This window comes from Caretta caretta, chromosome 17, assembly GCF_965140235.1.
Source record: "Caretta caretta isolate rCarCar2 chromosome 17, rCarCar1.hap1, whole genome shotgun sequence".
Taxonomy (NCBI): domain Eukaryota; kingdom Metazoa; phylum Chordata; order Testudines; family Cheloniidae; genus Caretta; species Caretta caretta.
In genome coordinates this window covers 2,698,561-2,721,275 of record NC_134222.1, presented here as the reverse complement: position 1 = coordinate 2,721,275, position 22,715 = coordinate 2,698,561, and the positions used below count along the sequence as shown (strand labels likewise).

Genomic DNA, 22,715 nt, shown 5'->3' with positions numbered 1-22,715 from the left:
AGACATAAATAGGTGTAAATCACGACGACTTCAATGGGAGTTATATCTGCTTATGCCTGCTTGTGATGTAATGAATGGGTATAGTTCCCTTACATGCTGGGACCCAGTAGTCAGGTTCCTTTCAGCTGTGGCTTGACTTTGGAATTACCAGCAAGGACTGGAGCTTCCGTATTCTGAAAACAAGACTTTTACTCTAGCGGCCATATGGAGATAGATATTCCTGTTTACTTTACAACCTTTGCAGCCACCTTTTGGCCAGTTTCTGGGCCACAGTAGTGGAGCTGAGAAGAAATGCCCAGGATTTGCATGGGAAGTCTTGAAAGAAGAAATATTCTCTCTGTTGGGATTATTATTCTGTTATTCTTACTTCTACAATATGATGAGTGAAACATCAGGAATAATGAGAACACTCTCAGTGGAACCTACATATTTCTTGCTTCCTTAAGACATCCAAAAGTTATACATTATCTTTATGAAACTATAAAACACGGCTTAGTGCTCACTTAGTGTATTGGACTCTGTTAAATGAAATACACAGAGAAACAGAGCTGGGCTGTGAGTAAAATACTGCCAATAATGCCTAGAATGCCTGCAGAGTAGCCATCTGGCTAGGAACTTCCTTCTTTCTTAGAGTACCAGTATCCCCAACAGCCCCACAGTAGCACCTGAGGATTGGGTTTGCCATTCAGACTGTGTGCTACCAGTCTAAGATGAATACTCAGGGCAGTGATTACTATCACTGGGCAAAGGCAAGCTGTGGAGAAAGGTTATTTCCAGAGGAGGATTCCAGTGTGCTTTTGAGTGTCCTACATAGCCTCACATTTTCCAGCAAAGACAGATTTGTTGTTACTGATTATCATAATACCTCTATTTATTTTAAAGGTCTGACAACAGTCTTTACACTGCCACTTCAACATTTCTAGCCCTATCTATTCAATTATCATTATTTAATTATGTCAAGCGTAAGCCATAAAGAGGATGAGAATTATGCAAATCAGTTCAGTGCTGAATGCTCTGGTATGTGGGCCCTGTATGTATTGTCACTGTCATTCCTTTCGCTGGCTAGAGAAAATGCCTAGAGAAGATGAGCCTTGTCGCAGAGTTCTCGGGCACATTTCAGGATTTGCCCTAGAAGGTAACAGCTATGCTACGCTTTCATTTTTTACCCACCCCCAAACATGCCAAGTATGGCCCTAGTATGAAATGAGAGAGGGGTGGGGGATCTTCAGCTGATTTTCATGCACACATGAGGAGCAGGTTTGGCTAATGTGGGGGAAAGAAAAGAGGGACAGGCTACTTGCCGCTGTCAGAGTTTTATTACTTAGGAAGGGGCCCTGTGAGTCTGTTACTGGCAACTAGAGAGGCCCAGATCAACTTAGTCTAAAATGACTGGGCCAAATGCTGCACCCCTCCCCCGTTTCCATGGGCACGGAACAGAACTGGTGCAGGTCCAATTTATCTGGGGGGAGCTGCAGGACACAGAGAGGCCCTGGAGAGGAACTCTGCATGCCTTTTCACCCTGCAGAGCTCTGCAGCAATGAGGAAGAGGGGCCTGTGATGGGGATGGACTTGGGAAGTCAGGAACATGACAAGGAACAGACTAGATCCCTGTGGGCACACAGGGCTGCAGCTGCTACAATAGCCCATGGACTATAGGAATAGCTGTAGCAAGGCTGCACATCTGCATCAGGAGACCCCACCAGATGGGGAGAGGACTCCTTGTTCCCCAGCCCTTTTTAGATCTTCTATGCCAAGTACATTTACTCAGCTTTTGTGCTGTCATGTGGGTGGGGGGCCCACAAGCTGTGAAGTTATTTTTACATAATTTTATTAAAAAACAAACAAAAAAACACCAAGACAACATAATGGTTCACCCTCTGCCCCTCCCCACTTGAAGTCTTGCAAGCAAGAATCGTGGCTGGTATACCGTGACTGTCCTTATAGATTCCATGCCTACTTTCCTTTTGCTCCCATTCTGCACCAGAAGTCAGACCAAGGAAAATAAAACCAAAGAAAACATTTGTGACCTTACCTGGCCCTGCTCCCAAAGGAGTAGAAATGACATCCAGAAATGACCTCAGGGCACTCTGAACCTATAAATCAAAACAACAATTAAAAGCCTGAGTCATAGAAACACTCTTTGCTCATCTCCACTCCTTTTCAAACTCAAAGTAGCTGTAGTGTTACTCTCTCTCCCCACGCCTGAACCGAAAAAGGGCACCTGCTTTCCCTGCATTGACACTCTGGCCCGGGTTATCACCATTTGATTATTATGAACAGATTTAGATAAAGCAGCTCTATAGCAATTGGTTTCTCAGAAATGTCTTGCCATTTATTTTCTTCCTGCTTTGTTTTTGCCCAGGGCTCCTCAAATCTTTACAGCAACATAAGGATACCCCAGTGCTGAGAATGGATGACTGCATCACAGACCATACCCAGAGCCCTGTGATCTGAAGAGGTCACCCTTAAAGTGTTTGTAGTAAGTAAATGGGAATGTTATGCTAGACCACAGAAGGCACATTGCAGCAGTTCTGGAATTTTCCCATTAAATTAGACGATCCTAACGAACATTACTTTAGGCTCTTCCCCCCCCCGCCGCCTCCCAGGCCTCTCACCACTTACAGAAATTCAGGCCACGTCTATGTTATGTGCTTTGTATAGCCCATAAAGCTAGTGGGGGTCAGGGGAATTTCACAGCAGTTGACTTATTCGCCATCTATGGAAGGTGTCTGTACCAGCACCCAAGACTGGTTGATCCATCATGATGACTTTAAGTCTCGTCTTCTCAAACAGTGAGTCAATGGTTTGGGGCAAGGGGGACAATGGAATTAATGGTGGCCCTGAAAGGATAGGATGGGAGTAAGCCACCCAGTGTCTTCTGAGGTAGATTTTGAGTTGTGACCAGCTGCCGCCAGGAAACCCAAGGCTGAGAGATATAAAACTATCTGCAGCACTTATCTGGCTCCCATCACGGTAGCACCTGTGCACTACACAATAATGGATTTATCCTCACAACCCCCCTGTGCAGCAGGCCAGGGCTATTATCCCATTCAGCAGCTGTGGCAAAGAGAGGCTAAGTCACTTCCCAAAGGTCACACAGAAAGTCTGAGGCAGAGCAAGGACTTGAAGGCAGATCTCGTGGGTCCTAGGCTAGTGCCTAACCACTGGACCATCCTTCCTCTCCCTTCCTGCTATATAACATAGCAAACTCACTTCCACAATAGCCTCCATTCTCCTCCTCCCGGGTATAGACATAGCAGTGTTTCTGTGAATATCTGCCCTAGTTACCAGTGTGAGTGGTAGCCTTCCACTGACATCCAATGTCCATTCTTTGAACTGCACTGCCAGGGCCTCCTTTCGCATTTCTGCCACCTGACACTTGATTTTCTCCACCTGCTTCCTTTGCTCACGGTTTTTCTTTACCTCAGACTTCATCCTGGCTAGCCTGTAAGGCATGGGCGTATGGATCATAAAGTTACTGTCATAGGCTGAGCTAAGTTTGGTTTGACCTCTCCTGAGGAACAGCAGGAAATGGAAGTAATTGCACACGGTAATTCCTGTACTTTCTATTACATTAGGTCTTTTCCCCATTGAAATAGTTGATCTTTTGGGCAACAAACTACCAGTCAAATTCTATATAAACACTCACAATCCATGTCTTCATGAGGCAGCTCTTGGAAGGCGAGAATGTTTGTCATGAAGTGAAAGTCTCTGTTGAAGGCCAGTGTAATTAAGAATTTGAATGCAGAGCTTGAGTATCAAGTACATCACTGTAGAGAGAGCCTTTTGTGAAAGGTGCATGGAACTCTCTCTGAGCCCAGAGACAGTCAGACATTTAGGGACAAAATTATCCCTGGTGCAACTCTAGTGACTTGCAGAGTTACACAAAGGGTGGATTTTGCCCTTAATGAATGCACCTTTCTATGATGGTGCTAATCATTAATTATGGAGATGTTCTTCAATTTTCCTGCCGAACATTTTAGCAGGAACTGAGGGGTATAATTTTGCTTCACGTAATTTAACAACAAAATTGCATTACTATGCATTTGTCTCAGAGCCTATGTACCATTTAATGTAAGAATTGCACTGGCAGTGAACTATGTTTAATGAATTTTCCAAAGTGCTATTGCACAATAAAATTCTCACTGCTTTAGGACAGGGATAATTTGCTTACCATGCTTCTGTTTTTTATTGAACACAGGGTTTGCAAGCCTGGACCAGAAGTGCCTTTCTTTCTTCTGGATTCTAGCTGTTTTCCTTCTCTAACCTATCAGAAGGGCATTTGCCAGTCCTCCATTTTGTAGCCAGGATAAAAGGATTTTATTAAACTGATCATGTATAGATTTTTTTTTCTTCTGTAAAATATAAGTAAAGTCTTCAGGAAAACAACCCCATGAATGGCACTCATTGTGACTATAGCTACAGGGTAACAGCTCAATTATGGGGGGAGAGGGTCTGGAGTTTTTTATTCCCATTTCAATGGATTGTTAAAAAGTCTTTGTCTCTGTATTGAGAGCTCCTAACTGTTCCTTTCACCCATGTACTGTGCATTCACTGAGCCAGATATTGCTCTAAGTTATGCCAGTCTATAACTAGCAGGAGTAAGTGGCGCTACTCCTGTTTGTCTCTTGTCACTGAGAGCAAAGTCTGGCCCCAGGACTGTAATTTAACCAGATGATTTCTCTCTTCTCCAAGATTGTTTTTTCACTTAAGGTGTGATGATAATCTGATACTATCCCTGACCTCTCACTATAGTTTAGGAACAAGGCTTGCAATTATAAAGCAATTACATTTTAATTAATAATAAGGCCTATTTAACATATTATAACAACACACCGGCTACAGTAATATTTATCACTAGGTCACTGTTAAGTCATGACCATTTATCATGGAAGCTTCTTCATCAGTCACTCAGTTGCCCAGTATGTGAGAGGCATATGAATGATGCACGCGAGAGAGTCTTGTGAAACTTAACCCTCTTAGACCTTCTGCAACACTTATGATTTCACTTGGGCCTCAGGGCTCCACAGCCTTATTTTTAACGGGATTCTTGGAGGTGATTCCTGCAGCTCCAAATGGCACAGAGCTGTCTTTGTCTTGATCTGTTCCTTCATTTCCTTCTCCAGTGTTTTCACTTGGGATCATTTCTAATCTTGATAAAATGGTGAGATATGTGGATCAGATCCAACCTCAGAATGAGCAAATTAGGGAATTTACAAAAGGGCTTGCCCGACTACCACAAAAAAGTTATTTCTCACTTCTCCTGGCCTCTTAGATTTTAAATATTTGCTGTCCACTGGCACTGCCCAATTAATGGCCAGATATTTTGAAGAGCTGAGTGGAAACTGTGGGTCCTTAGCACCTCTCAGGACCAGGCCACATGTGGCTAAGTTGTTAACTGCAAAGAGGTAAAGGTCTGAGCCTCTGGCTTCTTATGCCTACATAGCAGTAAGTGTACTAACATCTCTAATTACCAATATAACAAGGACAGGATGCGCCTCTGTTTTCTTTACGCTTTCCCGGGAGCCTTCACTGTGTCAATGAAAATCCCTGCTAAAATCTTTCCCACATCTAGCCTCACATGGGGCATTGAATCTAGTCTTTGCAACACCAGAAATTCTGGGGCTAGCTCATCTATGGATAAAATCATAACAAACGTCAGCTGAAGGTGGATGCAGCTTCTGCGCTGATCTATCAACAATGTTTTTGCTTTCGCTTTGAGATGAAAAGAAGGAAGACTGCTTGGATTGAGTCCCACTGTAAACCCATAACACTGCAAATAGAAGCCTTCTCCACACCTGTTCTAGGAGAATCCTGAGTATATTGGACGCAGGAAGGACTACCAGGCTGTGCAGAATATAGGGATAATTAATATCGTTGAGCAGATTTCTGCCACAAGACGAGCACGTAGATTTGGCTCGGTGTAAGTAATGCCCTGTGGTTTAGAGTATGTACACGTTTATCAAGACCATGCAGACCTTGGTTATTACTGACCCTACAGAACGGAACCTGTGTGTGAAGGCTCACTGCTCAAGTGCAACACTATGGGAAAAACCTTGGTTCTGTTTAAGTCAACAGGAGTTTTGCCATTGACTTCGGTGAGGGCAGGACTTCACTCTATAACAAATGGCAGGTAGATGTACATACAAGAAGAAATAAATATTAAGGCAAGGAAAAAGATTTCAGTTTGCAGATATCAACTTATAAATGACAACGGGGAAAAATTACATTAAAAATTCCTTGACAAGGGCCTTTAAATTCAAACGGCACTTGGCTTAAAAAAATCCACAAAATAAATGGGAAAACTGCCCTGTTCACTGCTAGGAAAAAGCCAAACTATGGGACTAACTGAAAGACAGCTGCTTTCTGATGTGATTCAACCCCTAACACCATGATACAATGGAGCAGGGTCTTGGGAAACCTAATTCCCTTTTCTGGACTGCTTTAATAATGCTGCAAAGAAGAGATGTACCAGTTGCCAAATTAAATGGATCAAGAAAGTTCTCTGTAACTTAAAAACAGGAAATAAACTTAGAAACATTTCAACTATCAGCCCCTCTTCAGGAATGATTAGCAAACACAAAGCAGGATTAACTCCAATGTAAGAGTTGCCAGACTGCTTTGATGATTAATTTGGGCAGTGCCAAACACAAGGGACGGTATGTGCTATACATGCAGTGTGCTGCAATTTTGTTTCTCTAGGAAGCTTGTTCCAGCTATTACCATGTGGTCCTGAAAGGGCATGTAAATGCGTTTTCCTTTTGTCCTTGGGTGCAGGACAAAGATTGTCCCACTGCAGAAGTTTCCATCTGGTTATAACAGTCCTGGGTAGATGCACCATGGTGGGAACACATTTGTTAGTAATGCATATGATAAGCAGAGATATCTTTAGGGTGACTCCCTGCACAAAGAAGCATGTTTAGGAAGGAAGGAAGGAAGCCCCTGTTCTCCCACATATGGATGCATGAATCAGCTGGATGCATTGGCATCCTTTGAACAAAACCAGACATTAATTCAGGTGTGAGTTGGTTCAGATAAAAAGGAACTTCTCCCACCCCACTCTCATGAACTCCTGGCCTCCCAACATGGTCACAGTTAAGGTGGGGATGGAAGAAGCCAGAGAAAGACAAATCCCGTGATACTACCTGTTACTGCCATGGCTGTGTAAATCCCCTGGCACTGACAGCCATGGAGAGGCTAACTGCTGTGACTCCTCATACAGATTTCCTGAGCATCAGCTCTCGGACTCTTCCACATCGGTCAAACTAAGAACTTAACTCCCAAATTTTAAACTGGAATTACCAGCCCAAAGCAAAGGTAAAGCATGAAATCATAAATCTCATAATAAATGGCAAGCCAAAATGCTGAGTGCTCATGTGCTGATCACCAGTCTAGCTACATTTAAAGGCAGGTAAATAGAGTTAAGTGCAATTCATAAGAGTCAATTATCACTGCTTTAATTGTATCAGGTATAGGTTATGTATGTGCCTAAGTACTACAACAGCATAAAGAAAAGAAGTACTTGTGGCACCTTAGAGACTAACCAATTTATTTGAGCATGAGCTTTCGTGAGCTACAGCTCACTTCATCGGATACATACTGTGGAAACTGCAGAAGACATTATATACACAGAGACCATGAAACAATACCTCCTCCCACCCCACTCTCCTGCTGGTAATAGCTTATCTAAAGTCATCACTCTCCTTACAATGTGTATGATAATCAAGTTGAGCCATTTCCAGCACAAATCCAGGTTTTCTCACCCTCCCCCCCCCCCCAAACTCACTCTCCTGCTGGTAATAGCCCATCCAAAGTGACCACTCTCTTTACAATGACAGGTTTCAGAGGAACAGCCGTGTTAGTCTGTATTCGCAAAAAGAAAAGGAGTACTTGTGGCACCTTAGAGACTTGGTTAGTCTCTAAGGTGCCACAAGTACTCCTTTTCTCTTTACAATGTGTATGATAATCAAGGTGGGCCATTTCCAGCACAAATCCAGGTTTTCTCACCCCCCCCCCCACCAAAACACGCACACACAAACTCACTCTCCTGCTGGTAATAGCTTATCCAAAGTGACCACTCTCCCTACAATGTGCATGATAATCAAGGTGGGCCATTTCCAGCACAAATCCAGGTTTTCTTACCCCCCCACCCCCATATACACACAAACTCACTCTCCTGCTGGTAACAGCCCATCCAAAGTGACCACTCTCCCCACAATGTGCATGATAATCAAGGTGGGCCATTTCCAGCAGAAATCCAGGTCTTCTCACCCCCCCCCACCCCAACTCACTCTCCTGCTAGTAATAGCTCATCCAAACTGACCACTCTCCTTACAATGTGTATGATAATCAAGGTGGGCCATTTCCAGCATAAATCCAAGTTTAACCAGAACATCTGGGGGGGGGGGTAGGAAAAAACAAGGGGAAATAGGCTACCTTGCGTAATGACTTAGCCACTCCCAGTCTCTGTCACTCCCAGGTGCTGTTGTCATCATGAATAGGTCGGAATATGAACAAGAGGCTGCTCGGCAGCTCTCCAACACCACTTTCTACAAGCCATTACCCTATGATCCCACTGAGAGTTACCAAAAGCAACTACAGCATTTGCTCAAGAAACTTCCTGAAAAAGCACAAGAACAAATCCGCACAGACACACCCCTGGAGCCCTGACCTGGGGTATTCTGTCTGCTACCCAAGATCCATAAACCTGGAAATCCTGGACGCCCCATCATCTCAGGCATTGGCACCCTGACAGCAGGATTGTCTGGCTGTGTAGACTCTCTCCTCAAGCCCTATGCTACCAGCGCTCCCAGCTACCTTCGAGACACCACTGACTTCCTGAGGAAACTACAATCCATCGGTGATCTTCCTGATAACACCATCCTGGCCACTATGGATGTAGAAGCCCTCTACACTAACATTCCACACAAAGATGGACTACAAGCCGTCAAGAACACTATCCCCGATAATGTCACGGCTAACCTGGTGGCTGAACTTTGTCCTTACCCGTAACTATTTTACATTTGGGGACAATGTATACCTTCAGATCAGCGGCACTGCTGTGGGTACCCGCATGGCCCCACAGTATGCCAACATTTTTATGGCTGATTTAGAACAACGCTTCCTCAGCTCTCGTCCCCTAATGCCCATACTCTACTTGTGCTATATTGATGACATCTTCATAATCTGGACCCAAGGAAAAGAAGCCCTTGAGGAATTCCACCATGATTTCAACAATTTCCATCCCACCATCAACCTCAGCCTGGTCCAGTCCACACAAGAGATCCACTTCCTGGACACTACAGTGCTAATAAACAATGGTCACATAAACACCACCCTATACCGGAAACCTACTGACCGCTATTCCTACCTACATGGCTCCAGATTTCACCCTGACCACACCACACGATCCATCGTCTACAGCCAAGCTCTGCGATACAACCGCATTTGCTCCAACCCCTCAGACAGAGACAAACACCTACAAGATTTCTATCAAGCATTCTTACAACTACAATACCCACCTGCAGAAGTGAAGAAACAGATTGATAGAGCCAGAAGAGTTCCCAGAAGTCACCTACTACAGGACAGGCCTAACAAAGAAAATAACAGAACGCCACTAGCCGTCACCTTCAGCCCCCAACTAAAACCTCTCCAACGCATTATTAAGGATCTACAACCTATCCTGAAAGGTGACCCAACACTCTCACCTATCTTGGGAGACAGGCCAGTCCTTGCCTACAGACAGCCCCCCAACCTGAAGCAAATACTCACCAACAACCACATACCACACAACAGAACCACTAACCCAGGAACCTATCCTTGCAACAAAGCCCGTTGCCAACTGTGCCCACATATCTATTCAGGGGACACCATCACAGGGCCTAATCACATCAGCCATACTATCAGAGGTTTGTTCACCTGCACATCCACCAGTGTGATATATGCCATCATGTGCCAGCAATGCCCCTCTGCCATGTATATTAGTCAAACTGGACAGTCTCTGTGTAAAAGAATAAATGGACACAAATCAGATGTCAAGAATTATAACATTCATAAACCAGTCGGAGAACACTTCAATCTCTCTGGTCACGCAATTACAGACATGAAGGTCGCTATCTTACAACAAAAAAACTTCAAATCCAGACTCCAGCGAGAAACTGTTGAATTGGAATTCATTTGCAAATTGGATACTATTAATTTAGGCTTAAATAGAGACTGGGAGTGGCTAAGTCATTATGCAAGGTAGCCTATTTCCCCTTGTTTTTTCCTACCCCCCCCCCCAGACGTTCTGGTTAAACTTGGATTTATGCTGGAAATGGCCCACCTTGATTATCATACACATTGTAAGGAGAGTGGTCAGTTTGGATGAGCTATTACCAGCAGGAGAGTGAGTTTGTGTGTGGGGGCGGGGGGTGAGAAGACCTGGATTTGTGCTGGAAATGGCCCACCTTGATTATCGTGCACATTGTGGGGAGAGTGGTCGCTTTGGATGGGCTGTTACCAGCAGGAGAGTGAGTTTGTGTGTATATGGGGGTGGGGGGGTGAGAAAACCTGGATTTGTGCTGGAAATGGCCCACCTTGATTATCATGCACATTGTAGGGAGAGTGGTCACTTTGGATAAGCTATTACCAGCAGGAGAGTGAGTTTGTGTGTGCGTGTTTTGGTGGGGGGGGGTGAGAAAACCTGGATTTGTGCTGGAAATGTCCCACATTGATTTTCATACACATTGTAAGGAGAGTGGTCACTTTGGATAAGCTATTACCAGCAGGAGAGTGAGTTTGTGTGTGTAGTTTTTGGAAGGGGGTGGGGTGAGAAAACCTGGATTTGTGCTGGAAATGGCCCACCTTGATTATCATACACATTGTAAAGAGAGTGGTCACTTTGGATGGGCTATTACCAGCAGGAGAGTGAGTTGGGGGGGGGCCGGGGGGCGAGAAAACCTGGATTTGTGCTGGAAATGGCCCAACTTGATTATCATACACATTGTAAGGAGAGTGATCACTTTAGATAAGCTATTACCAGCAGGAGAGTGGGGTGGGAGGAGGTATTGTTTCATGGTCTCTGTGTATATAATGTCTTCTGCAGTTTCCACAGTATGCATCCGATGAAGTGAGCTGTAGCTCACGAAAGCTTATGTTCAAATAAATTGGTTAGTCTCTAAGGTGCCACAAGTCCTCCTTTTCTTTTTGCAAATACAGACTAACACAGCTGTTACTCTGAAACCTACAACAGCATATGCGAGAGAGAGAGAGAGAGAGATTTAACCATATTCCTTTATTCATTTAATAACTGGGAACTTCCATTATCTTAGTTTAGAGTCTAGACATGAGACATTTTATGTCAACATCTTCTTTCCTTAATTCCTGACACCCAAACCTGACTTCAGTTTTATGCAAATAGATGAGAGTACTGTACAAATCCTGTTATTCTACCAAAACAGACTCTGGAATAAGTGATCGGGAAGTTAATGAGTAGTTCTGACATTATTGCTGCCCACTCTGGTGCCTTTCATTAACACAGATGTTCACTTGCATATTTTTCTGAATTGACAAATCAAGACGAATGTATTATTTATTAATGCAACTGAATTTTATAATCTCCTCATGTGAGATGCTGTAGAAAAATATACATGAATTAAATAGCACTGGACCAAACTGTGCAGAGAAAACCAGCTCATCTGCTAATTTAGGATGGGCAATAATGATTCAAAGGGAAGTGCTGACGGAAAGAGAGCCTACAATGGCTAAACGTGAACGGATCTGAAATGAACATAGCTACAGAAGGATTGTAGCAAACGTTTTCCTGGCGGGAGATCCCAAGGAGAACCAAGACAGCCCTGCCCTTGGTCCAGTCAAGAGAAATCCTCAGGATGGGCACCAGAGGAACTTGGCTAACCCTGTTTTCATTCTCTTTGGAGGGACATAAGGGGAAAAGGGCCTCAGGAGTGTCTGGCCTATGTTGTTAACATTGGTGCTAAAAATGTCCAGAAAGGTCATAAAGTGTCCTCATTCCATGCACACAGTGTCAAATCAAGCACTGCCTACACAGTGGGGGTAGGATACTGCCTTAAATCTGCATAAGCCATTGATTGGCTATATCTGCCATGTGCTGGCATCTCTCTTGCTTCCAAGACTCGAAGAAGACAGCTGCTGGCCATGGCACAGAACTCCAGGGGATTCATTTGGTGCCGGAGGATGCCCTTTTGCCATCCCAGATTACAGTCACTGTATCCAATTAAGGAATGTACTGCTTTTTCTAAAATGAATACAGAGATACCATGAGAAGGGTATATTACAACCAAGCATAGTTTAAACTCACTCACCTGTTAAGTGCTGTATCAGGCACCTGAGTTTTCAACTCCTCCATGACAGCCTTCATCCCTCTCTTGTAGGGATCTAGTTTTGCAGATGTATCAAACTGAGGGTTATGCCTCATCAGATATTCTCCTAGAAAATTAATGGGATCAAACTTGGGTGGATCTTGGTCTGTTTCAAGCACCTTCTTTCTTTCCACTTCCATTAACAATTTTTCTACTCCTGGGACTAATGTGGGTAGGAGTTTGTCGAGCAAATAGGCCCTGGTGTCCCTTGTCATCTTCTCTTCACTCAGCCATTCCTTAGACAGCCAGTCCAGAGGTTCTTTCTTTTTTATCTTTTCTTCCTCTGCCTTACGTACATGAATCTTTTCCACCTTTTCCCTTTGTAGATTCAACGCTCTCTGTTGTACCTTCTCATAGAATGTCTCTTTCCATTGAGCATCCTTTCTGAGACCTGGCAGCGTAGCACTCTCCTGGCTTCTCCTTTTTGCTCTGATGGGCATACTCTGAACACTAAGCTTGGGGAGTTTCAGTCCAGGAGTTTGGCCTTCATCTTCTAGCACAGCAGCCATATTTCACTGTGGTACATGCAAAAGCAGATCAACACCATGTAATTCTGAAAGACATGGCAGAAATGTCTTAGATAGATAGAAAATACAAGGGAAAACAAATCTATACAGTTAGAAAACAATCAGTAGATGTTTCTTTTACATTCCTTTTCTAAATCAGAAATTGTTACTTTGCACTCCTAAATAAATACAGCCCATTTCATCTGAGGAGCTTAAAATGCTTTACAAGTGTTAATTATTAATTAATTAATTAATTATGCCTCACAAATACCCCGAGAGATCCTGGAGCTAAATATTTGTATTCCCTTTTATGGATGGGGAACTGAGCCACACAGAAGGATGCTCAAGGTGACCCAGCTAGTCAAAGGCGGAGTTGGGAATAGACTCAGGCGTGCTGTCTATCAGTCCCCCATTTTAACCATTAGACAACAGTTCCCCCAATTTGAATGTTTTCCTTCAGTTCCCCTTCCTTGTTTCCAACTTTTCTAATAATTCCCATGAGACATGGGATACAGGAAGTAATATGTGTGTAGTAACTGAGGCTGGGAGTTTTCCATGTAGCATCAACACCCTATTTTCTGCTATTCAGAACTGCCCATTTCGTCTCCATTTTTCCCATGCCCCTGGGAAGCAGTGAGGCAGATACTACGCCTACTTTACTTCATTTTTTGCAAATGTTTGTCCTCTGCCCATTTTCCAGTGTGGAATGTTTCTCTATGGGGTTGGGATCTGCCACCCCTGCTATGGGACAGGGAGCTCTGTGTTAGGAAGATGATGAGACATTAAACTGGATCCTGAGGCTGAGTTGTTCTCTAGCATTTCATTCTGTGGGTCACTTTGAAAGTGGGTTAAGCTAACAGAGTGTTCACACATGGAGTTATTCAGGAATAGCTATTGTGCTTTAAATTTACATCCCACCTTAATCCCCGTTAACTTTCAAGTGTAGACAGACCCTAATCTCAGAGACCCTATCTTCCTTCATCTTGGTCTCTCATAATGTTCATTCTGTGGAGCACCAGGAAGGACAGTGTGGTCCTGAGGTGGTGCATGAGCCACAGTTTGAAAGCTACTTTTGTAACCCTTCATACATACAGCTCTCATCTGCCTCTATGGGAATTGAACACAGGGAATGCAGGCAGAATCTGACTTTACTAGCCAATTCAGAGACCAAAACACCATAACCATCCTGCAAAACACCCCTAACCCAGGGCTAAACAATAGCAAGGATAATCTCAATATCAGTAACGTCTCTGAGACAGTTTGACCAAAGCAAGGTAATTCCAAGTTAAGGCTGCAACTCTGCCCTGAACGTGCACCGCCCTGAATACAGGCATCCTTTAAAGGGGTTTCTGGCTGATTATGGCCTTTCAGTAGCCATATCAGTAGCACTGTTTTTGATATATTTTGCTATTTCCACTTCATTCCTAAATACTTGTAGCTGCTCTGAAGAGTTGAGCTTTTCAGGAAATGCACAAAAGTGATATACGGCCATCTTGGCACACTAGTGTAATTACTAGCATGTTGACCTTCTGGTTCCTAGCCAGGGTTTGAGTCCAAATATTGCCTGAAATGGGTATGATGATCCCTAGCGGTAAATTTCTGGGTCGGCTTTCTGATAGGTCTGGTGGCACCCTCTAGTCATTTGTGCAGGGTGGTGATTATCTGCCTGGGGGGTTGGGGAGGATGGATTTATATGTCAGGGTGCTTGCCTGGCCCAAGAAATGGGTTATAAAAATGAGAACGGTCTTTCCCGTTTGCAGATATAACTGTAAAGGAGCACGGAGTTAGAAAGGCAAGAAGGGAACTTGTCAACCCCATTGGATTGCCATTGGTTAGGTGAGTTTCTTTCAGTAACATGTAAAACCAAGCTCCTTTGGAACATTGGTAAGACATCGGGGGGTTAAGCCAATGTCCTGGCCAAATTCTAAATGAAGTAGTTATATTGTGCCTACATAAACTACCGTTGCAATTTCAACTGGTTATGATATTTTTCTTCATTTCATTACAGTGTTGTGCAGTGTTTCTGTGCTTTGAAACAGTTGCTGCATTCCACTCTAGAGGTAACCGCATTTCAGTGACGACTGATGCGATCCCTACATATCCCACATTTACCTCCCAGGGTGATTGTTAGGATTAATTCATGTTTGTAAGGTGCCTTTACACAGAGTGAAAGACACTACAGAAATGCAAATAATCAATGGGTTTGACTCTCTATTCCATTAAACCAGTGGTATAACTCCAAAACTGCGGTGAGGAAACAGGGAACCAGAACCATTAGCAAACTAGGAGAAGGAGGAACATGAGAACAGTCAATAATTATTACAATATTAGCAACATTCACCCCCAAAGTGTCAGGATCATACTCCAAACCTTGCATCTGTCAAGAGTTACAGGGCCAAATTCTCAGTTAATATGAATTACCATAGCTTCATTGACTTCGATGCAACTATGCTGATTTACACCAGCCGATAATCTGGCCCATAATTCACACAGCTCTCAAATGCTTAGACTATTCCCAAGTACAATCTTCCCTGGTGGTAACGAGCATAATGTACAAAGACAAGCTAGTTTTGAACACCAGTGAAACTCAAAAATTGATATAAAGGCTCTTCATACTGTTCAAAGTGAAAGCAAGACAAGCCTTTCACTAGGATACCATTTTCCTGGCTCCTTTTCTGTGTAGCAAACATTTGTGCTCGATAGCAACACACAAGTACAATTTGATTACCTCTCTGCATTCAGGATATTATCACTACGATAAAAATCCGCTCATAATCAAGATAGGTTTCACTAGATATTTATTTATTTATTTATTTATTGTAAAAAAATTTCCAAGTGATTATTTGGGGAATTTCTGAGTTATTGAAGTGCTTTCAAAAGAAGAAACCAGTCTGGGAATTTGTTTAGCCCTGCCATTGCTCAAAAAATAATTGTCTTTCCCCAAAGAGCTTCAGATGAAGTTTTATCTGATTCATCACAATGGCCCAAATCCTCCAGTGTATTTAGGCACCTACGTACCTTTGAGGATCGATGCGATTGTGCCTAACATATTTGGAGTATTTTTTCTTTTTTTAAGTCCTGGTTAAAATCAACCTTTAAAACGACTGTGATTTCGCTTCCTGGAACTCTACTGAAGAACTGTTTTTCTTACCTTCCGGGCAGGTATCAAACCAGAAATGTCTCCTCCTGCTTTCAGAGAGGCATTACAGATGAATGAGAATTTAATATACACCCATCAGTTCCTAGCCATTAGAAAACTTACAAGTGAATTAGGGATTTCTCAGTCCTGCTGCGGAGCCAGGCTGTGAGTTTTACTCCTGGGTGTGTGTTTGAGGTTGCTAAGCAATAAATCCAAAGGTTGCTATGTCTCATCTACTACTCAGAACTGCAGTAGATTGTCCACTGCTGTTGGCAGTTCAATATAAATTCTTCCTTAACTTACATCATTGTGTCATATGACCGGGGAAAAAAAGGTCTAAAGAATGGCAACACATATAGCACTAAATTTCAGTGCTGCCCAGGAGAATATCCATCCGTGCCTAGGGACAGTAGGCTGACCTTCAGAGTCAGGGATCATGAATTCCAGCCCTGCCTCATTCACTAGGAACAGAAATGAAGAGATTTTAGGCTGAGCTGAGGATTGTACCAAACAGATGTGAGAACCTGAGAGCATAAACAGAAATGAATTACAGGCCAAACTGAAATACACATTACTGGGTTCTTCTTTTCATTTAGAACGAAGAAACTTTGGAGTGGCCTGTGGAGTAAGCCAGCTGCAGTGAACAGAAGGGGGTCTTTAAGCACGCTGTTCTTTAAGAACAGATTTAGACTGGAATCTGCATGATTAGGGTCTATCATTATTTCTCTTATTCTTCCATATAATGGAGAACCTGTTCCACAGGATGAAAAGGAGGAGGGAAAGAAAAGTGGTCTGCATGAGACTAATTCTGTTCTCATTCACCCTGGTGTAAATAGAGAGGCACGTCAGTGGCTTCAATAGAATTACACTGGTGTAATTGAGAGCAGAATTTCTCCCAATGTCTTTATTGATTGAATTACAAACTAGCACTTCTGGAATGGCTGACTTTTCCAGTAAATTGTATTTATCTTATGCTATTCTTTCTGCAGCATCTCTATACTTTTTGCTTTTTAAGATGCATGACCATGTGGATTGACTAATCTCCACATGCACAAGAACTCTGGACTATGACTTCTGCATGCTACTTATCTGCGGGACTATGGCACTGTACTCTAGCCTGCAGTGCAGGTTTATGATTGCTCATTTCATGGGATATCAGAGACTGTCATAAAACGTTAACCTTATCAACTTTAATCTACCAAAACAAAGGTTAAAAGTATGATTGTTTTCCAAAATCTGGTGCATTATTTGTTTGAACAGTGTAACAGGGTATAGCAGGGCCCCCTTTGCTCCTGCCTCTGCTCCAAAAACCACTCAGAGACCCTCAGGTTCAGCAATCACTGGTGGAGTTTATTTGCAAGGTTCAATGCCACCACCTTCTCACCGTCTACAGCTTGGAGGTTTCAGCCTTAAGAGCGTCTCAGTCTCCACGACCAGGAGGGAAGCACTAACACTCTCCTTCCTCTCTCTAACTTCCCCTTGCTTCCTTCCTCTGGGCCTGTCTATAACCCCAGGCTAATTAGGCTGGCAGCTGTTTCCCCTTCACCAGTCAGGCACAGGTTTCTCTAGCCAGCTCCAATTTACCTTCCTTAATTGGAGCTGGCATAACAGAACGCTGGCTCAGGAGTCCCAGCCCAGCACTCTGTAACAAACAATATTGTCTGTCTAATTTGGGAACAACTGAGTACTAATTCCAGATCTGGCTCACTCTGTGAAAGTCACTTAACCTTTTTGCCTCAGTTTCCCAAAGAGGGACATGAGTGTTAATATATCTGTAAAGGCCCCTGAAGATGAAAAGAACTACAGGTAAAATTCCCCCTGTGCAGAGGTCTACCCAAGGTCACAACACCACTTACATCCCACTTAAATTCTTGAAATAAAATTTGTTCCAAAGAGCTGAACTGGAGCTTAAATGGTGCATAAGCCTCATGTGGGTCCTACATAAATTACAATGATTTGGACATGTATATGTGCATATTTATTTGTTTTTCCTAAAGTTAATTAAGTATTTTAGGAAAAATTGTCAGAGTGTTTGCTGGTGGCCACACTCTGAGACCACCCAAAAAATTGTTGTGAGAACCCCTGGGGCCCATGTACCTAACTTCGCGTTGTCCCTGTCATAGGGTTAGCTGGGCCCATTAAGGGAGTCCAGGCCCAGGCTACCCATGACAAGCTATTTTAAGGGGAATGAGTATTTCTAGGCAGTTAACTGAATAACAAGCACCTTGGCCTGACAAAATGCCATCTGGGCTCATTTGTAGGGAGGTCCTCAGAGAGAGAAGCTCTTTGAAGTGAGAGGAGCTACCGGAGACCACAGGTCCCAATGACAAGGGCTGTGCAAGGCCTGAGCCAAAGGAAAAGACTTTATTTCAAGTGTATTTATATTTAATGAAGTAGAACCACAGCAGGGGAATTTTGTCTTACAAACTTTTGGACTGTGTAGAGTTCTTAAGGGACCCTGAGAGAAGGGAAACTGAGGCAGGAAGTGCTGCGGTGCCACACTAGGTCAGCAGGGGGTGCTACAGGGTAGGCATAGCCCTGAAACAGTACCCTGAGATGTTTTATTTTCCTGTGTGTGCTCCTATAAATACTCTTTCAAAGGTCTGCATGGTTGTAATTTAGGCCTTCGGCCATCTATTCTGCATATTTAATATCCTTCTACATAAACAATATTCTCCTGAATACACTCAAATACCCATTTGTCCAACTAAGGCACCCTTCTGTCCTCACTATAATACTAACTTCATTTTAGTATATAGCATTTGTTTTCAGGCAGGGAGCATGAAACAAAAATCATCTAAATCAGCTTTCATGGGGAAAATACACTGAAATTAATTGTAAATTTTTGTTACTATTATAATTAGCAAAACAGATGACTAGGGAATAGACACTTATTTTAGTATATTTGCAAAATGTGTTGAAGTAAACCCTAGATTACTGTAATAAAATGCATCTGAAGCTTTGGGCATGGAATTGTTAGAATAATCTAAAATGTGGCTTTAAAATGGATTCTAATTCTATTCACTTCAAATCAGGTTCTGCATGACTAATTCCTGTTTGTCTTTTCATTCCCTGGTGTACCTGATGTTTCTCTTTTGGAATTCAAAATGTTGTTGTGGTCAATCTATAAATCTTTCTAAAAAAGAAAACTATCAATTGTAAAAATACTCTAATTTTCCTCAAAGCTGCTGTTAAACCACCAAATGAGAACAGGCGGGGAAAAAAACTGGCAGGAGTGATCTAAATGGCTCTATTTTTATTTCTCTGAAATTTAAATACTGTGGCAAAACAGTAATCACACCCTATTTAACTCAGATGTTATATCTTAATGTTTCCTCAAATCAAAGCATATCCTTCTGCCATCAAATACTTGTGCTGTGCTGTTGACAAAATAATGTGCTGAATATGTCATCACAGATGTTTTGCTGGGGTAACTCTTATTATATGTTATTTTTTGTTTTGTACACAAGATGCAGTCTGGGGGCATTCTGTGCCCTTTTACACTTCATAGCGGGACTATGCTATAATCGTTGATGTTTGGTAATACTGAAAATAAAATAAAAGGTGTGTCAGCAAGGGAACTATTTTCATATTTACTGAAGACAAAAATAACTTGTGGTTTGGGTGTGTTAAAAGATCTCTGGGGCCAGTCCTGCTGAGCATGGTACCCACAGCAACTTGCAAGATATGGACACAAACTTATGATCCATGTAATTGGCTGTCATTACCACAGGCTGCATTCTAATTGTTCTTTTAAATCAGAATACATTTCCCTTATAGCTTCCTCCTCTACACTTAAATTTTGCTGCTGAAAACTACTCCACATGCAAATTATAGCTTTCTAATGGCCTTCAATCCCCTGGATATCTGTGGTTATTTTAGTTAACAATGGATTTATTAGACCTTTAGCTGACTATAGAAAACAACTTGGTTATTTACTTGTTAGGAATGACTTTTTACAGGTGTTTGCTGTTTAAATATTCCTAGAAGTGCCAATGAATAGGTGAAAGCCAGAGAACTGTCTCTTTGGGAGGCCAGTTCAGATAAGTATTTCTCTAATTACTCCTGAGGGAAATCCCAGGACTTCCACTTTTCCAAATCTATTCAAAATGAAACCCCAATCCCATCTGAGAGGATCGCTGGAAGGCACTGGGAACTCCTAACCTGCACACTGTTTACACCTGATTGTACTACAGAGATATGCAAATTGAGGATACAGGTGACATCCACCAGTGCTCACCCCCATGCCTGCAGGAAACCATCCATTGGAATTAATCAATACACCAAGCACAATACTTCACACAGAAAGGTAAAAAACAACAAGATCCCTGTCATAAGTGATGGGGTAAAAATCCTTCACATCCTCAAATGTGAGGCCTCCTTCTGCTTTCATTGAAGATAATGGCAAAAATCTCATGGGAGCATGGACCATGAGTTGACTGTCAGTTCAACACTCTGCCTGTGAAAGCATCTCCTTTTCTGCTAAGCTTCTTTGTCCAAATGCCAGGGAACACATAACATCTGATCCTACACTTCTTGTGTCCCCAAAGCTCCTGCAATAGGAGGTTTGGGTGTACTAGGAATGAAGAATTGCTCCCATGTCCAAGCAGACATTACAGTTATTGCTCATTATAAGGCACATTTCTCATTTCAGATCTAAGTATAACTTCATTTCATAGACCTGAGCTCCAGTTTCTTAAATTATAGTACATGGTTTAAATTGGAAGAGATGAATCAGGAAACCATTAAAGAACTCCCCACACCTCCTATTTTCCCTGTGTCCCTTAGCTGGGCTCCAGCAGTCTGATCTTTCTTCTCCCTGATTTTATCCTTACCCCTATGAAACCCTGGGATAAATAAAATGCCAGGAACACTAGAGGCCCAATCCTGAACTCCTTGCTAAAGGACTAATCCTGCATTGAGCCCTGTGCAGGGATCTGCATTGCAGAATCAGTGTCCAAGGCAAAAATCCCAAAGCAGTCAATGTGAAGTGCAACATTAGGCCCTGAAACTTAGATGACAAATCTGAACTGAACATTTTTATTTGCATTCAAATATTAAAGAAATGTAAACAGACTGTTTTTTACCTGAGGGACTGGTCCACTCTGCCCAGAGATTTCTGTTTCACTGAAACAATCCAAAAAATACACATTATGCAAATATAAAATACAATTTAAACATGCAGATGATGAAGATACAAGCAACCTTATGTATATTTTAAAGTTATTAAAAACAAAACGGTATCCCACTCTGCCCAACGAAATTGTGTTCATCCATGACATTTTAATATGTAATTTTTTAGTTAAGTACATGCTGCAGTGGTTTGCTGAATTGGGACCACAGTGATGAATTGGAGCCACAGTGCTTACAAGCAAAGCTAGAGAAGAAGGATGGCCTTGTGGTTAAGACCCAAAAGCCACAATCCCACAATTGAGGAAGAAGGCTGTGCTGATTTAAAAAATGACATAGTTTAGAGGGGAAGTGAAGGCAGCGATAAAAATAAAAGAATAATATATAACACATGGAGGAACGGGAAAGTAGATAGCAATGAATATAAATCAGAAGTTAGGAATTATAGAACATTGATAAGGGAAGCAAAGAGACACAAGGAGAAATCTTTGGTCAGCAGAGTTAAGAATCATAAGAAAGTGTTTTTTTCAATATATTAGGAACAAAAAGAATCCTGACAATGGTATTGCTCTACTACAGATGGAAATGGTAAAGTTATCAATAATAATGTAGAATAGGCAGAAGTGTTCAATAAATATTTCTGTTCTGTATTTGGGGGGAAAAAGATGATAGTGTTATTATATCGTGTTAACCTTCTTTCCATTACACTAATATCTCAGGAGGATGTTAATGAGAAACTATTAAAGTTACATATTTTTAAATCAGCAGGTCCAGATAACTTGTACCCAAGAGTTTTAAAAGATCTGGCTGAGGAGCTCACTGGACTATTAATGTTGATTTCACTAAATCTTAGCACACTGGGGAACTTCCAGAAGACTGGAAGAAAATTAACGTTGTGCCAATTTTTAAAAAGGGTAAATGGGATGATCCGGGTAATTATAGTCCTGTCCACCTGACATTCATCCTGGGGAAGATAATGGAACAGATGATATGGGACTTGATTAATAAAGAATTAAAGGGGTAATGTAATTAATGCCAATCAACTTGGGTTTATGGAAAATAGATCTTGTCAAACTAACTTGATATTTTTTATGAGACAGTTATGCTGACTTTATGTTAGTAAGTGCTATCCCCAAGAGCAAATGTTTAATGATCAGGCAACTGAAAGCATTTTAAAATGAGATTTCTTCTCCACTCAAGTTCTCCAATGTCAAATTTTGAAAGGGCCCAATCCTGCAATCCTACACAAATCCAGAGGGTTGTAACTTCTTTTAAAATTAAAGGATTAAAATAAAAAAAATATAATGAGTCTGTTACAGGGGTCGATAAGGAAGTGAAGGGAATGCACTGGAGTGGAAAAAAGCAATCCAGTTACAAAACTAGGTCACATAGAGGATCACAACACAAAAAGGAGTGTTCTTTTCTCTCTCTTAAAATGCAGGTGAAACCAGAAATACTGATCTCCTGAACAACCATATCTATACTCTATCCCTGGTTATACAGAATGGAGTACACTGCTGAAAATAAAAGAAAAGGAGTACTTGAGGCACCTTAGAGACT

At 42.2% G+C, this 22,715-nt stretch overlaps 1 protein-coding gene and 1 long non-coding RNA gene across 3 annotated transcripts in view; one reads left to right on the top strand and one right to left on the bottom strand.

Annotated features, from left to right (window-relative positions):
• The window catches only part of EFCAB5 (EF-hand calcium binding domain 5), a 55,970-nt gene extending 39,699 nt beyond the window's left edge, over positions 1–16,271 (bottom strand). The window contains exons 1-4 of the mRNA XM_048823691.2: positions 16,149–16,271; positions 12,324–12,933; positions 3,289–3,445; positions 2,033–2,093 (exon numbers count right to left, since the gene is read on the bottom strand). Coding sequence (XP_048679648.2) covers positions 2,033–2,093; positions 3,289–3,445; positions 12,324–12,889 — 784 coding nt within the window. The 5' untranslated portion in view covers positions 12,890–12,933; positions 16,149–16,271. The remainder of the gene's footprint in view (positions 1–2,032; positions 2,094–3,288; positions 3,446–12,323; positions 12,934–16,148) is intronic.
• The window catches only part of LOC125623796 (uncharacterized), a 30,664-nt gene extending 11,058 nt beyond the window's left edge, over positions 1–19,606 (top strand). The window contains exons 3-5 of one of the 2 annotated variants that reach the window (XR_007353132.2): positions 2,363–2,479; positions 14,647–14,722; positions 17,015–19,606. This is a non-coding gene — a long non-coding RNA (uncharacterized LOC125623796). Of the gene's footprint in view, positions 1–2,362; positions 2,480–14,646; positions 14,723–16,621 lie in introns of both variants that reach the window. The other variant, XR_007353131.2, reaches the window with a different exon arrangement.
• The last annotated feature ends 3,109 nt before the right edge of the window (positions 19,607–22,715 follow it).